This window comes from Gobio gobio, assembly GCF_949357685.1.
Source record: "Gobio gobio genome assembly, chromosome: 7".
NCBI lineage: Eukaryota > Metazoa > Chordata > Actinopteri > Cypriniformes > Gobionidae > Gobio > Gobio gobio.
In genome coordinates, this window is record NC_137103.1 from 44859364 (window position 1) to 44877385 (window position 18022).

At 39.2% G+C, this 18022-nt stretch overlaps 1 protein-coding gene across 1 annotated transcript in view; it reads left to right on the forward strand.

The window, feature by feature from the left end:
• hibch (3-hydroxyisobutyryl-CoA hydrolase) overlaps positions 1 to 16996 on the forward strand; it is a 57719-nt gene extending 40723 nt beyond the window's left edge. Inside the window, exons 9-14 of the mRNA XM_079822037.1 lie at positions 1589 to 1675; positions 7224 to 7282; positions 8847 to 8928; positions 14818 to 14937; positions 15085 to 15118; positions 16069 to 16996. Coding sequence (XP_079678163.1) covers positions 1589 to 1675; positions 7224 to 7282; positions 8847 to 8928; positions 14818 to 14937; positions 15085 to 15118; positions 16069 to 16184 — 498 coding nt within the window. The 3' untranslated portion in view covers positions 16185 to 16996. The remainder of the gene's footprint in view (positions 1 to 1588; positions 1676 to 7223; positions 7283 to 8846; positions 8929 to 14817; positions 14938 to 15084; positions 15119 to 16068) is intronic.
• Positions 16997 to 18022: the final 1026 nt, after the last annotated feature.

Genomic DNA, 18022 nt, shown 5'->3' on the forward strand with positions numbered 1-18022 from the left:
ACAGAATTTGGTGTTTGTTATGTGGCTTAAAATCAATTCACACCACACTGAGCTTGTTTTAATTGGTACACTCCGTTATTGAAATGAAATACAGTTATTTCCCATCTTAGATGGGATTTTTCACAAACATTGTCGCAGTGCATTTACTGTTGCTCTGCAAAATTTTGTGAAAATCATTCTATTAGAAAAGATTCGCTTGAAGGCAAAAAGTATTGAATTTGACCAGAAGGTATCCTAACTTTTGCTGCGTTACAGGCAGGTTTTTGAGCCCGTAAGTTACAACTTCAAACTACCACTCACGACTTTATAGCGTTGCAGGCAAAGTCACGCCAAACTGTCTGAGCCCAAGGAATTGTGTGGTAGCTAGATGTAAACAAAGCATGGCGGACCGTATGGGGTGTATGCTCATTTACAATCATTTCTATCACCAAAGGTGCTTACTCCTTGCTTATTTGAGGGAAACGGGGGAGAAAAACGCTGCATACGGCAAGAAAAGCTGTTATACCTTTTATTTTACGTTATTTGTATATTTGTTTCCTAAACACCGCATCCGTAAGGGGCTGCCATTGTTGCTTCGCGGGCTATGTGACGTCAGAGCTCGTAACTGGGAGTACATCGATCTAGTACGAGTTCACGGGTGGGAAGTCACAGGTTTGACTGCCGTTCAAGTGCACTTTCACGGGTAGAAGGTTGGAAAAACACGGATTACCTGGAACGCGGCATCTTTCCCCACCAAACACGGAATTTTCCGGGTTTCTGTGTTTTCACTGTTATACGCTAGGGGGCGCTATTACACATCTTTTGAATGAGATCTCCTGATCAAAACACAGTCGCAAAAAAACAAGTGATTGTATGCAAGCAGATGCATATATAAAATAACGTGATCATTAACATTAAACATCATATAAATCAAAACTATCTATTGTTACTGAATGAAATGTCAACACGGGACGAGCTATAGGACTGTGCAAGCATTAGGGGTGCTGATGGACTTGATCTACTCCATCTGTGTTTGACCATCGCTCTGAATCTGATCTGGATGTAGTCTTTGACAAAAACGTGATTTTTTTTTTTCAGCTTTTTGTTCAAAATGTTGCTTTTTTTTAATGAAACTTACCCATATTTGATACCCGTGTTGATAAAAAAAGGAATGCATGAAGCTAGAATAAAACTGGGTTTTTGTTTAAAAGCATAGGGTCTGCTCTTTCTTTTGATATATTGCATGATACTCAGATATTCATACAACAAAATATTCTATGGGCCATTACATTTTTGCAAAAATGATCAAAAACCCTGGCGGTGGCTGGCAACTTTTTGGCAACTTTGGCGGGGAAAGAGCTAATGTTGAGAACTCGCTTGTGGTTATATTAGGCTATCCTGCAAGGCAGCAAACTATATTTTGGATCAGAGCTGTTGTTTTATATTGTTTCTCTGTGCCCCTCCAGTTACCATCAGGAAACGCCTTGTAAAAAAGTCCTGTTGTAAACAACAAATTCCCTTCTCTGCTCTTCAGTATCTGATTTTAGACCCACTAGATTTTTTTCTACTATGAGGTTGAGAATTTTCCCGTTTTTTTCTCTCCTATCAGATTGCATCTCTTGAGAAAGATCTTGTTGACATGAAGTCTCCATCTATCAGCGACGTGGCCCAATTACTGGATTCTTATCAAAAACAGGTATGTGGCAGAGACAGACGTGACTTTTTTCTGTGCAGACTTTTATAGCCTCAGTGCCTGCAGTTACTCTACAGAGGTGGGCTTGTATAATCGGTTACCATAGTCACATTATACAACACTGATGGATCTGCTTTTAGTGGAGCTTTATATGGTTAAAATGAAATGCCATGTGGCGACACGTGGAAGATTTTCTCTCATTAAATGGATAGTTCACCAAAATAATGAACAGCCTTGTGTAGTTCCAAACCGGTCCGGTATCACTTTCTGTCTTCTGTGAAACACAAGAAGAACATTGAACCCCATTGAATTGCACAGTATGTCATTTTTTGTGTTCCACAGAAGAATGTCATGCAACTATATTAATAATTATTACAATAATACAACTAATATTACATGTTACAATACACAAAAATAAAATAATTAATATAGAAAATGTGTTCTGTGAGACTAGGCCTGTTGTAATTATTGATTAATCGTCTGATCATGGTTATTCGATCTAATAACAATTATTTTTGATAACCGCAATTATTTAAAGAAGTACCGTCAAAATATGGTGTGTGGTAGGGAGAAGTGGAGTTATAATCTGGCTGGGAGTAAAGAATGAAGAATACAAAAAAAGGTCTTCCCTCATACAAAATTAAGGTTTGTGGGTTTAATTATATTATACCATGGCCTGTCTGAATAGCCGATTCTGATTGTCTGGAAGGTATGCAATAAAACTGTTTAATGCACAGTTCCAAGTCTGTTTAATCACCGTTCTATATACATTTTCATTGAAGTCACTCGCATACAGAGAGCGGAGATCGTGCTGCGCCTACGCACACACAGAAACATTCAGGAGCACAGAAACTTGTTATTAACGCTGCCCTGCGACTTTCAGTAATAAAATAGCTTTGCTACTGAATTGCTACATTATATTTCTCAGCAACGAGGGGATTACATCACTATTTTGAAGTAATTAAACTTACAGACACTGAACAGACACAGATATGAATCTCTCTCTCTAATTCAATTAAATTCAAAAGAGCTTCATTGGCATGCCAAATTGCACATTGTATTGCCAAAGCATTTATATGAGCATGAAAATATAAATAAAATAAAAATGAACAAAGTAGAAGTATTGAACAAGTGTGGAAAAAGTGGGGGGGGGGGGGGTACATACACAAAAAGTGTATGTACATTACGTGGTGTGTGTGTTTGCATTAGGGCTGTCTAAAGATTAACCGCGATTAATCGCATCCAAAATAAAAGTTTGTGTTTACATAATATATGTGTGTGTACTCTGTTAATTATTATTTATATATAAATACACACACAAGCATGTATATATTTAAGAAAAAAATATTATTTTTATATATAAAACATTTATATTTATATATATTATAGATTATATAAATGTATATACAGTATATACATGCAAATATTTCTTAAATATATACATGAATGTGTGTTTTTATATATAAATAATAATTAACAGAGTACACACACATTATGTAAACACAAACTTTTATTTTGGATGCGATTAATCGCGATTAATCTTTTGACAGCCCTAGTTTGCATATGTGTGTGTATAAGAGTTTGTGTGAGTTCATGTGTGTCAGTGTGTGTGTGTATGTGTGTGTGTGTGTGAGTAAATGGGCGCACCACTGTTTGGTCGACTCTTCCCTCTTTTTGTGGCAGCAATTGATGTATTTTGCTAGTGAAATGCAGTCTCTCTTTTCGCCAAGTAAATATTGAGCTTGTGCATCATTCTTCAACATTTTGAAGTTGGGACAAATATTTTCAAATTTGGGAAAGAAGTGTTTTGAATGTCATTATAATTAGGGCAGGTGGTTATGACGTGCAGCTGTTTCAATTTCTCCTTGGCTACAGTACAGGCATAACCATCTCTCTCTCTCAATAATTCATTCAAATGAATGCTATAATTCATTCATTTAAATAAATGTAATCTTACACACTACTTTATCTCTGTGTCTGATTCAAAGCAGGGAGAATACTAGATTTAACGAGCCATAACTGACGAAAATAACCGTCAGTTTTACTCTTCTGGTCAAATATTGTATTGCAAACATCCATAACCGCTTTAAGTTGTCAACGCTGGCAAATGACCGTGGTATAAGAGGGATAATCCACGGCTAGCTGTGCATTAAATGATTTTAATGCACTTTGTGGAGGCAACCAAGGTTCTTTGCCTCCACATTGTGCATTAAAATAGTTTTATTATATTATATTAATACAATTATATTAATACAATTATATAATTTATTACAGCAATTTTTGTAAGACATTTAATCGTCAGCACAAAATTCATGATTGTGACAGGCCTATCTGAGAGTATTCCTGAGCCTCTCCGAAAGCTCAAAGTCCCCTGCTGTGTTTTACTATACTCATTGCACTCATAATGGTTTGTTGGTATGGATTTATGGCCACCTGTGGTTAATGCTGTGAAGTTGTGTGTGCCGAACAGGAGTGTGTAAGTGAGAATTATTATGACTCATGTAGTCTTTACATCACAAAGCTTTCCAGAGATCCTCGGGAGAGAGGGACTGATGATGACACGACTTTCAAGCTCCAGACAAACATGTTAGATTTTACAGTCCCATCCCAGACCCCTTTTTGTTCATTTATTTTATTTTATTTTATTCTGTTATCAACAAATCTTGATAGTAGCCAGAGCCATAGAGAGAGAGAGTTGCGACAACGGAAGTTCAAAACGCTTGATAGTCACGTGATTCATGTAGACCTCGAATAGTTCCAGGAAGTGCTTTGACGGGCAATTCAAATTGATAGTCACAGTGACAGAACTGCGCTTTTTGGTAATTAATAGTCAATAAATGCATTGATTTTCAATAATTTTATTACACATCGACTTGTGTATGTAGCATGAGTATGTAGTTACAGCGATGTTGTTTTTAAAATATATATATTTTTAATGATGAATAATCTACACAAGCAGGCTTTAATGTACAAGTTATTTTGATTAAAATGTGCTGATCATTTAAAATCTTACTGATTAAACGTCTTACCTTTTAAAAGTGCATCACAAACGGTCTGTTCTGCTGTTCTCTATGGCGCGGCTGCTACTTCCGGGAACTATTGAGAGTCTCCGTGAGCCGCCATTGCTGTAAAAAAAACCGTTCCATTGGAGTCTATGGAGTTGTCGCAACTCTCTCTCTATATGGCTCTGATAGTAGCCTAATCAAAAATCCAAACGTTGTGAATTATTTAGTTAGACTTTGCATTATGGTATGGCACTAATAGACCATGCCCTGGAAGTTATTTACATCTGGCAATGCTCCTGCTTCAAAGAGAGTTTTATCTACAGCATCCGTCACTAAACCATAAAACCACACACTTATATCAACTTTGTTCATCAAGGTTGCACTTTAAAGCCTGTAGATTGTTTGATGCTAAAGATTAGTTAGGGTGTATCCAGACCTGAGCAGATAAGAAAGGAATATAGACACTTCCATTCTGTATTCAGATTGTTCTAATAGTGAATTACCGAATGCCATGGATTCTGTGAGAATGTATTGAAATGGAGATGTTCATGTCTGTGTATCTCTAGAGCAGCAGGCATAAAATGAAATGTCACTGGGATTCATGTCACAGCTTTTAAGCACTAGGAGCCGAGTAAATTAGTTCAACCATCCACACACACCTACACAGAAGATAAAATGATAGATGGGCCGGATCTGAAACAGTCTGTAAACAGTGTGTCAGTTTGAAGTGTGTTTATATATTTAATTCCACTCTGAGCAGTGCGAGTAGGACCAGTTACATTGGTGCCGTGACCCATATGGGAGTGGGGGTTAGGAGAACAGTGTAACAGAAGCCAGCTAGTAAAGAGCTGTGTACGTAAACCTCAGGTGCACAGGCAACTGATGCTAGAGACTGGAGGCTGTATATTTACTTCTTTAAAGTACTATTTCTATGGATAGAAGAAGCATCTATGTTGCATCTAAATCTGCAAAAACTGATCAGATGAAGGCATTTTAGTAGTCTGAATGTGACACAAACATTGAATTCAGACTTGCCTTGATACCTTCCTGTCTCTGTAAACTGCCTGATGAGCATTTTTCAGCTGTCAGACACAGCCATGGTTTCTGACAGGACAATTGCGGCAAACATACTCACACACAGGATCTGAAACAGTCTGTAAACAGTGTGTTAGTTTGAAGTGTGTTTATATATTTAATTCCGCTCTGAGCAGTGCGAGTAGGACCAGTTACATTGGTGCCATGACCCAGATGGGAGTGGGGGTTAGGGGTTGAGTCCAACAGAAGCCAGTAAAGAGCTGTGTAAGGCCCCGATCAGACAGAACGCGTTTTTGCAGCGAGAGGCACCTTTTTTGAATAGATTTCTGTTGGCAGAGAGCGTTATGCGCGCTGCTAATGCGTTTTAACCGCCTGCTGCGCCTCGTGTTTTCGAACCTGAAAAACGCATTCTGTCTGATCGGGGCCTAAGTAAACCTCACTCCCCTGGCCTCAAGAGGTGCAATAGCGACTAATGCTAGAGGCTGTATATTTACTTCTTTAAAGTACCATTTCTATGGATAGAAGAAGCATCTATGTTGCATCTAAATCTGTAAAAACTGATCAGATGAAGGCATTTTAGTAGTCTGAATGTGACACAAACATTGAATTCAGACTTGCCTTGATACCTTCCTGTCTCTGTAAACTGCCTGATGAGCATTTTTCAGCTGTCAGACACAGCCATGGTTTCTGACAGGACAATTGCGGCAAACATACTCACACACAGGATCTGAAACAGTCTGTAAACAGTGTGTTAGTTTGAAGTGTGTTTATATATTTAATTCCGCTCTGAGCAGTGCGAGTAGGACCAGTTACATTGGTGCCATGACCAAGATGGGAGTGGGGGCGAATCCCACTCTTAGCGGTGCGAGTAGGACCAGTTACATTGGTGCCGTGACCCAGATGGGAGTGGGGGTTATCGGTTGAGTCTAACAGAAGCCAGCTAGTAAAGAGCTGTGTAAGGCCCCGATCAGACAGAACGCGTTTTTGCAGCGAGAGGCACCTTTTTTGAATAGATTTCTGTTGACAGAGAGCGTTATGCGCGCTGCTAATGCGTTTTAACCGCCTGCTGCGCCTCGCGTTTTCGAACCTGAAAAACGCATTCTGTCTGATCGGGGCCTAAGTAAATCTCACTCCCCTGGCCTCAAGAGGTGCAATAGCGAATAATGCTAGAGGCTGTATATTTACTTCTTTAAAGTACCATTTCTATGGATAGAAGAAGCATCTATGTTGCATCTAAATCTGTAAAAACTGATCAGATGAATGCATTTTAGTAGTCTGGATGTGAAACAAACATTGAATTCAGATTTGCCTTGATACCTTCCTGTCTCTGTAAACTGCCTGATGAGCATTTTCAGCTGTCAGACACAGCCATGGTTTCTGACAGGACAACAATTGCGTCAAACATACTCACACACAGACAGTTGGGGATTGCAGTTGTCTAAGTTGAAATACAGCACTGTGTATGTGTTTCAGCTGATGTCTAAACACAAGCTGCTGTTATGTCTCCTCAGAGCAGTCTGGATGCTGAGAAACCTTTTGTGCTGCAAGAACAGAGAGAGGCCATCGACAGGTAAACCTAAACATAAACCATTTCCTGTACTGTCATATGCCTATCCCAGAATAGAATGAAACTAAAGATCCCCCTCTGAATCTGAGATTTGAAATAAGGGACAGAGGTATTAGGTTTTAAGTATAATTTTCAGCCTGATGTTGTTTTGAACTGGCCATGTGTGGTTATTAAAGGGCCTGCTAAAGTCAATTGACTATTAAAATTGGGGACTAGGACTTCTGACTTATTTTGATTTGGGCCTGTAAACAATTACTGTACCTAGGAACACCCTACCAACCACCCACAATACTCTAGCATCATGCCAGCAAGGACAAGCACACATTTTCACATTTATTTATTTTTCAGGAGTTTTTCAAACGTAGTTTAAATATTGTAGGAATATTTATTTTTGAGGAATTATCTTTTATTATAAGAATATTCTGGGTTGAATACAGCTTTAGCTCTTTTCAAATGTGCATGGAACAAAATATAGAGTAAAAACAGTTAATATTGTTAAATACTATTACAATTGAAAACACATTTTTAAACATTTTAAAATATAATTTATTTCTGTTAAATTTTCATCATCATTACTCCAGTCTTCAGTGTCACATGATTTTAATATGCTGATTTGGTGCTCAAGAAACATTTATGATTATTATCAATGATGAATAGAAAGTTCAAAAGAACAGCAAACATGACTCTCTATTTTCTTCCACTCCAGATAAGGGTGATTCAAGTTATATTTTTATTTCTTATGAATACTTTGAATTACTACTGTGTGTGAAATGTGCTATATAAATAAACCTGCCTTGCCTTTTTAAAATAGAAATAGTTTGTAACATTATAAATGCCGAACTGTCACTTTTGATTAATTAATCTATTATAAATCGATTTATTTCATCAACAACAAAAAATTACTATATCTATAGCTATATCTCCCAGCCCTAGTATTAATCATCATTGAATTTAAGCTGTAATATTTAAGTATGAATGATTATGTATCACACTACACTGTTTTGCATACAGAGACTGTGACAGCGTGGTCACTCTGTCTAAATCACCTGCAGGAACCGTGCTGGCTTGACATCAGTAGACTTCACACTTTTGGAACCGATTAGTTATACTTCTGGGTTTGTGTCTGTTTCACTGGATAAGCTTTAGCCTTCAGGTGCTGGTAAAACTTTGAAAGTTTGAAAGTACTCTGAAAGGCCCATAATTTAATGTGCAGGGGAAAAGTTGGGTATGTTGATCAAAGGCCTGAAATGATCAAACTGATAAACACTGGACACGCTTCAAAACGTGGTTTCCACCGTGACCCGAGCGTGTGCAGCATTGTCTTTGCATTTTCTTTCCTTCCGGGGACTTTAGTGTTTAGTGGAACAAATTATTAATGAGCCTGAACCCCTTGTTTACCTGTTTTTATGGAGTTTGACTGCATTGCATATGAGCCTTATGTAACCTCAGTGGATTGCTGCACTAATCTGCTGTTCCAGGATTAAATTTGATGGCTAATTTGGCTTGCCTGTTTGAAAATGATGCAAGAACTGACCCTGTATATTTCGTTATTGTTCTATTGTTTCAGGCTCTTTTCAGCTGGAAGTGTGGAGGAGATCATGGAGAATCTTAAGAAAGATGGCTCTGCTTTTGCACTCAAACAGACTCAGGTAAATCCAGGGATGGTGACTAAACACATTATTAAAAAAAAAAAAAAATCAATGAAAATCATTTACTCACCCCAATGTCATTTCCAAACCCTTAAGAATTTTTATATTCTGGTCTTGTCCTCGCACAAAACTTAAGAATTCGGAGGTCTATGGAATATAGTGCATACATTTCATTTAGACCACTTTTATGATAGTTTTATGATGTCTTTTGTTACTAAGTTTTACAGCCCCAGTCCTCATTCACTTTCATTATATGGAAAAGAATGGCCAGGATATTCTTACCATTTGTGTTTTACAGAAAAAAGAAAGGTTATTTGACACCACATGAGGCGAATAAATTGACAATTTTCACATTTTCTTATTTGAACCAATTGATTCCGAATAATTAGAATACAGACAAGACCTGAACCGATTTTTTCCCACTTATTTTTTCAAGTGTCATAAATGTAATATTAAAATCTGTTTTAAAGTCCTCATGAAATCAAAATCGATCTTATTTACTTTGTTAGCCCACATTACATGTCTTAGGGTGAACAACTAATCCTTGCAAGTTCAGGGCTCTACATAGCGACCATTTTGGGCGCATTTGCGCCTGAAAATTACTGCGTGCGACTGTGAAAAAATATTTAGGCGCACTGGTGCGAGTGACCCGATCGATTCTCATGAATAAATGTAGCCTATAATACAATCGGAATAAAAACTACAACTGCCAAAGTGCATCAACACTGACTGAGCAACAGTTGCGTTTCGTTCTGCGATCGACTGCTTGTCATGCCTTCTGTCAGCAGAGCAAGTGCAAAAAACGTGTGCGACGGACTACACTTCATAGATTGTTTACCAGGTGAAACGGGTGTGACGCGGCCATGCACACTTACAAGACACCTCACGCTGATGTTTATTTGCAGCCAAATCCAAATTAACTAGAAATACCAAATAAACAAGGTCGGAAATTAACGGGGGCTTGGGGCAAAAATGCCACCAAAAATGAATAACTAAATAATAATTTAAAAAATCCCCTGTATCAGTTCTTGATTTAATATTTAGGGTATCAACTTCAGTCCACAACTTTTCTCGTGTTTAAAAATTACTAGATGTATATATGAGTGAGTACATCATGAATCCATTTTCCAAACCATGTTTTTATCTTACCCTGAATGAATCACTACGGTACACATATAAAACGTGTTTATATTCTGACTATTTTATTCCAGTTTGGTTTGCAGCGCTGCGGAGGAGCACAGTCCCTGTGTGACTCGCCATAGACACACACAGAGAGAAGTAGATCCGGCTGCAATGTTCTTCCGCGAGACGCATGCAGTTCTGTTTATAAAACCCTGCCCTCAATTCAATAATCCGTTTCGCTTGGAAAAAAATTTGTCACCGCACTGAAATAAAATCAGTTGCAACTTCCGGTTCACTGGGACTTTAAGAGCTGAATTGGTTCATATATTCGACAATGATGCAACACCTTGAACAAAAGCGATTCATATTTCATATAAATGCTGTTATTTTGAACTTTGAACTTTATATTGTATGATGGTTTAATAAGTAGATATTTCATAAAAAAAATGTTGCAGCACAACTTTTTCAACACTGATAATAATAAATGTTACTTGAGCACTGAAGAATCATGTGACACTGAAGACTGGAGTAATGGCCTCTAAAAAAATCAGTTTGCCATCACTGGAATAAATTACATTTTAAAATAGAAAACAGTCAATTGTAATGATATTTGACAGTATTACTGTTTTTGCTGTTTTTATGATCAAATAAATGCAGCCTGGATGAACATAAGAGACTTATCAAAAATGGGCGATATCTTATCCGTTGCGATATACCAGTAAAAATTCCTCCCACGATAAGAACTAATCTTCCCGCGATAATAACGATAAAGCCTAGTTGATGACGCAACCCATTCGCAGCTCAGACAGAGCGAAAACAGCTATGGCGGAAGCTGTGGAGGAGTTTATAGCTAAACGAGGAGCTACCTCTACAATCTGAAACCTGTACACACAGATCTTTTTTCACTCGCTGAGCACTTGGACTGAGCGCTTGAGAGATTCGCTCTTTGTCAAGCGATCCGTAAAGCACACTATTTCAGTTGTGGTTCATATTCATAACCCCAGCAGTTCGATCATTAAAGCATTATTTGCAACAAAAACAAATTGTAATCTGAAGACATGGTGGAGATTATTACTTTGCTGTTTGCACTATTTTTGCCAGTGTTTGCACCATGAGAATATGAATAAATACAAAATCTATTTTTACATTTCAAACTTGTCATTGATTTGAATTATTATTGTTTGTATTGTGCAATGTTTTTCAGCACAGTTGCACTATTTAAACATTACCTGCACTTTTACAGAAGACAAAACATTTCCATTTCTGAAATGGCTGGTGTTTTTTGTACAGTTTTTTTTATTATTTTATGTACTTTGTATATTAGAGGCCTATTGATGATGGGTATGTTTTAATTTAGATCAAGGTTTGTTTTTCTGAGGCTCTCTAGAATGCATGCAGCTCTCACTTGTAGCCAAAAACTTGGGGAATGGTACTAAATTAATATCGTCATCGCAATAAATACCAGAAACTATTGTGATATATTTTTATGTACATATCGCCCATCCCTATCAAAAACATAAAAAAATCTTATTGAAGATAAGTATGAAGGCGAGCCGTTTATTCCATCTAAGGCTGCGTTCACACTGCAGGGCTTAATGCTCAATTCCGATTTTTTGAAAAAATTTGATTTTTTTGCAAGGCCGTTCACATTTCCAATTAAATGTGACCTTTTGTGATCTCCTGTGTGAACGTGAAATGACCCAGAAGTGACCCGCATGCGCAGAAGAGTACTCAACGGTCAACAACGTCACTTGTTTCGCCATTTCGCTGGAAATGTTTTCAAAAACCGCCCGGTTCCGATAAGAGCCCTCGAGTTTGGCCTGAATAGAGCTGTCCCCCCAAATATTAATTAACTCCGAAATCTCGCTTCCCTTCCACTGATTGGTCTCAGCATCGTCCGCCCTAGTTGTTTATCTTCTCATTCCCGCCTACTTCAACGTACAATGATGACGTTTGTCGCGTATCAACGACGTGCGGGTCGGATACATGTGACCTGGCAGTTCAGACTGAAGACGCATTTCAAAAGATCGGATATGTATCGGATTTGGACCACATATCCAAGTGGCCTGGGTCGCATTTGAAAAGATCGGATCTGTGTCGTTCAGACTGTCATGAAAAGATCAGACACAGGTCGCATAAGGGCAAAAAAATCGGAATTGGGTCGTTTCAGCCTGCAGTGTAAACGCAGCCTAAGTCCCAAGTGCAAGTGATATTTTTATGAACTTCATAAAATGACCCTGCAATGAATAGGGAAGGCTGTGGCAGTGTTTGGCTTGTTATTCTTTATACAGGAGTGTTTCCACATCCTGTTCATGCAGCTGGATAAAAGAGTGTGATGGTTTCCGGGATATTTAGCGAGATAAACAAAATGAGCGTGTATGGGTTCTCGTTTGAGGTCTGCATGCTCTCTGCTGCATGCAAACCCTCTCTCGTATTACGTAATGGGCCCTGAATCATATTATACCTCATTAGTATTTCAAAGCCATTCTGTTTTTCCTCCCATAGCGCTACTTTGCCATGCATCACTTTGTTTAGAGTGAGCCGTAGAAAGGAAATTGATGTTTGACATTGTGACGTTTCATTGTTGAAAATGTACATTTGCTGTTGCTCAGTAAATGTGTGGACTGCTATTTTTTTACTGAAATTTTGTTTCCTGTATTGTCCTTTCATCAACTAAACAAAGTTACAATACAAATAATCCACAATACTTGACACTGATATAAACAGAAGAACATGCTGTTTGCATTGAATGTGAGGTTTTACGTCAGAGCAGGTCATGTCAGGTTCTCTCTAACCACGAGGCTGTTCATGGTCTGGTCCTCTGCTCACATGGGGCCGCTTTTTCTCAACAGTACACTTGGCTATTACACTTATGTAACCTCCCTGTTTGTACCTAAAGATCTTGTGTGGACCATTTCATGTCCTTCCTGGCTCACAGCGCACTATATACAGTGGGAAGAACAAGTATTTGATACACTGACGATTTTGCAGGTTTTCCTACTTACAAAGCATGTAGAGGTCTGTAATTTTTATCATAGGTACACTTCAACTGTGAGAGACGGAATCTAAAACAAAAACCTGTTCGTTTTTCTTTAAGAAGCCCTCCTGTTCTCCACTCATTACCTGTATTAACTGCACCTGTTTGAACTTGTTACCTGTATACAAGACACCTGTCCACACACTCAATCAAACAGACTCCAACCTCTCCACAATGGCCAAGACCAGAGAGCTGTGTAAGGACATCAGGGATAAAATTGTAGACCAGCACAAGGCTGGGATGGGCTACAGGACAATAGGCAAGCCGCTTGGTGAGAAGGCAACAACTGTTGGCGCAATTATTAGAAAATGGAAGAAGTTCAAGATGACGGTCATCGACGGAGAATCTCCCTCGGTCTAGGGCACCATGCAAGATCTCACCTCGTGGGGCATCAATGATCATGAGGAAGGTGAGGTATCAGCCCAGAAATACATGGCAGGACCCGGTCAATGACCTGAAGAGAGCTGGGACCACAGTCTCAAAGAAAACAATTAGTAACACACTACGGCGTCATGGATTCAAATCCTGCAGCACGCAAGGTCCCCCTGCTCAAGCCAGCACATGTCCAGGCCCGTCTGAAGTTTACCAATGACCATTTGGATGATCCAGAGGAGGAAAGGGAGAAGGTCATGTGGTCTGATGAGACAAAAATAGAGCTTTTTGGTCTAAACTCCACTCGCCGTGTTTGGAGGAAGAAAAAGCATGAGTACAAACCCAAGAACACCATCCCAACCGTGAAGCATGGGGGTGGAAACATCATTCTTTGGGGATGCTTTTCTGCAAAGGGGACAGTACGACTGCACAGTATTGAGGGGAGGATGGATGGGGCAATGTATCGCGAGATCTTGGCCAACAACCTCCTTCCCTCAGTAAGAGCATTGAAGATGGGTCGTGGCTGGGTCTTCCAACATGACAACGACCCGAAACACACAGCCTGGGCAACTAAGGAGTGGCTCCGTAAGAAGCATCTCAAGGTCCTGGAGTGGCCTAGCCAGTCTCCAGACCTGAACCCAATAGAAAATCTTTGGAGGGAGCTGAAAGTCTGTATTGCCCAGCGACAGCCCCGAAACCTGAAGGATCTGGAGAAGGTCTGTATGGAGGAGTGGGCCAAAATCCCTGCTGCAGTGTGTGCAAACCTGGTCAAGAACTACAGGAAACCTATGATCTCGTAATTGCAAACAAAAGTTTCTGTACCAAATATTAAGTTCTGCTTTTCTGATGTATTAAATACTTATGTCATGCAATAAAATGTAAATGAATTACTTAAAAAAATCATACAATGTTATTTTCTGGATTTTTGTTGTTGAAGTGTACCTATGATAAAAATGACAGACTTCTACATGCTTTGTAAGTGGGCAAACCTGCAAAATTGGCAGTGTATCAAATACTTGTTCTCCCCACTGTATTTTCCCAGCGTTATTCCCGCTCATTCGCAGGGATCGCTTCATTGGAATTATCAACACACACACATTCGATATGGCACAGGTTCTACGCCGGATGCCCTTCCTGACGGAACCCAGCACTGAGAGTGCTGGAACACACTCACACGCTCCTGCGGCCAATTTGGCATATCCAATCCACCTAACCTGCATGTCTTTGGACTGTGTGGGGGGAAACCGGAGCACCCGGAGGAAACCCACTCTGACACAGGGAGAACATGCAAACTCTATGCAACATGCAAATTAAATTTTTCATTAATGAGATATGGATTTTTCTATTGAATTTTACAGATTCTGGCCAAAATGTCACCAACCTCTCTGAAGTTAACTTTGAGGCAAATTCAGGAAGGAGCGAGAATGAGTTTGCAGGAGGTGCTGGTGATGGAGTATAGACTCAGTCAGGCCTGTATGGTATGTAATGCAATTTTATGCATGCCGTGCTTTATCATTACCTAAATCAAATCAGCTACAGCTGTGTTTGTGCTTTTTATGCCACTTATTTGTTTAGGGGAAGTATTTGTGTTATTCATGTCATGAGTTTTTACTCTTTCTTTGCAGAGAGGCCATGATTTTTATGAAGGAGTCAGAGCGGGTAAGATGGACGTTTCTTAAGAAATTCACATATTAGTAAATGTGTTCCTATCGATAAACAGTATATAAGGTGTATCAAATCTGTTAAAGGGTTGGACCAAATTTAATTTTAAGAATTGACTCCCTTTCAAGTCATGGTTTGAAATTTGAATGGAATTGGCCACACCCACAGGATGTTGTGTGGAGAGAGTTTAAATTTGAATTTGTAACAGTAAATTCGTCGGTGTCATTCAAATTCGAAGACATTACATTTTTGTAAATTAAAGCATTCTGGGAAATAGTGTTCCCCCACAGTAATCCATAATATTAAAGTTTTGTAATTTACTAAATGTAACTCTTACTGTACACACACATACATACACTATATATAAAAGGTGTGTGTGTGTGGTTTGAATTTGAATGACAATCTGCTTACACAGGGAGCGTGCTGAGGACTATTTTCAGGCGCTGCGTAATATCATTGCGCCGCAAAGTTCCTTGATTTTTACGCAGGAATGAGAGTATAGTTCCTAGCCATATCTGCCTAGAAAATCACAACTTTTCATTTTCCGTCGGTCTTAGTTCACGATGTAACTACAGAAGTGTCCAGTTTTAAATAGGAAAAATAATCAAAACTCTTTGGTAATTTTTGAGCAAGATGCTAATGGTCTAATCAGATTCAATGATCTATGCTAAGCTATGCTAAAAGTGATACCGCCAGACCCGGAATTCGGCTGAACGGATTCGAAAACAGTAAAACTCAACTGTTTAACTCTAGGGGAGTTGGAAAATGAGCCTATTTTCAAAAACAGTGGAGTGTTCCTTTAAAATTAAAGTGCCTCATGTGCTCTTACTTGTATAACATTATTGGCCACCACCACTCACCTGACTATTTTTTTCCCCAGAACAACCCCAGAGAAAGGTCAGTGCATAACTGACAGATTTCTTTTTTTTCCCTCTCTCTATTCGCAGTTCTAATCGATAAAGACCAGAGTCCAAAGTGGAAACCTTCTACCCTGTCTGAGGTCTCAGAGCAGGCTGTAGAAGATTGCTTCAGCTCCTTGGGTGAAAGAGAACTCAAACTATAGAAACTCCTCTCAAAAATCCTGCAAGTTGTTTTCAAACTCCTCTGAAATGTATCAAAGAAATCGGCATTGTTATTTCTGTCAGCATAACCGAGACGAATGCAAAAATATTTCTGCTGCTTACAGCTAAAGCAAACGTTTTTTCTGAGACTTCTGCACAGATCCGCTGATCCTTGTTGAAATGAACAATGCTGGTTTCTTGCGGAAATTCAGAGGTTTAGGGGTTTTCTCCTCCACTGGGAAATGTCATTTAAAATAAGCTAACAATTGAGAGCAGCCTAGTCATATTTTAAAGAAAAAGTTTTGGTGAGGTATTGAGAATTATATCTTGCCTACTCCATTCTTAGAGGTGTCAGTTTCCTCCATACTGTATAATCATTTTTGTAAACCCTGTGGAAAGAGAATGGCGGACAATTATTTTTGCACATTCTGCAATCCGTGATAAACCTTGACAACCTTAACACATACCCGAGCAATGATTCAGTTTGGCGGGATTAAAGTATCGTCATGTGGTGCATGACTGCCATTAACCACAGTGTTTACTACACAAGCAGTTCCACTGGCTTAGACTATAGACATATCAAGCCTGACAGAATAAATCTGAATAATGTCAAAACAACTGTGATGCCTTGAATTCAAATGATTTGGTTCTCTTCTGCTTTGCTCATACAACTGTGTGGATGTTCATAAAAGGTGTGACCTATATTTGTGCTAAAACAAAACATAAGATTGTTTTTGATTTTGTTAGCAGATATGTTTTGTTATTTTGTTATATTTAACATGCCCACAGAACCTCTCAATAAAACCAACAGTGTAAATAAATCAGGTTTTCTGCATTTATTGAGCCATTTAGCAAATTGACTGACATACTCAATAACATGGCAGCAATGGTGTTTGTTAAAGGGATAGGTCACCCAAAAATGAAAACGATCCCATAATTTACTCCCCCTCAAGCCATCTTAAGGCGGGCGTACAAGGTGCGAATTCTGACGGTCGGAAGATCGTATGTCCACGCACGCGTCACGGGCGAGTTCATCTGAAAATCGGATGGACGCAGTGATATACGACACGATTTTACTACCTGCCGATTTTCAGAAGCAATCACACAAAGTATTTACTGTTTACTACAAATGCAGGTTCATTTTCAGCACCGGAAAGTGCGCGTGCATGTGTGTGAGAGACGGACAGACAGGCTGAATCCGAAACCGTCCCGGCCACTATTTGAGGGGACATCCATTTGTAGTGGACGTTATTGAGTGCACTCATTCAATCCCACATTGCACCGCAATAACGAGTGTAAAGCTGATGTACACACAGCGGCTGTCTGAATTCGCTCACTTGTTTTCATTCACTCCTTCAAGTGAACTGTATAGTGAACTAAAGTAGGTAATAGTGATTGAGGGTTTAGGGGGCCATTTCGGATTCGGCCACAGAGAGCATTAAAAAGCCAAGTAAAGTTACACACTATAGCTAGCAAGACCTAACGTTATACCTAGCAAGACCTATACATACTGCTCATTGAACCGCACACACGGTACGAATTCAAGCCGACAGCTCCCAAACTTTTTCGACATGTTTAAAAATGATCGTGAGGTCGGGAGGTGCTCTTAACGAGGTCGGCTCGTCTCGTAATTCCTCTCACACGCTGCGAGCCGCGTCCATACGAGCATCAACGATTTACACGCGATTGAAAAAAAATCGCCTGCGAGCTCGTACGACAGCAAAAATCGCACTGTGTACGCCCAGCTGTAGGTGTATAGGACATTATATTAAAAATGATCTTGGCTAATCCAAGCATTATAATGGCAGCCCTAAATTTTAAGGCCAAAAAAGTGTATCCA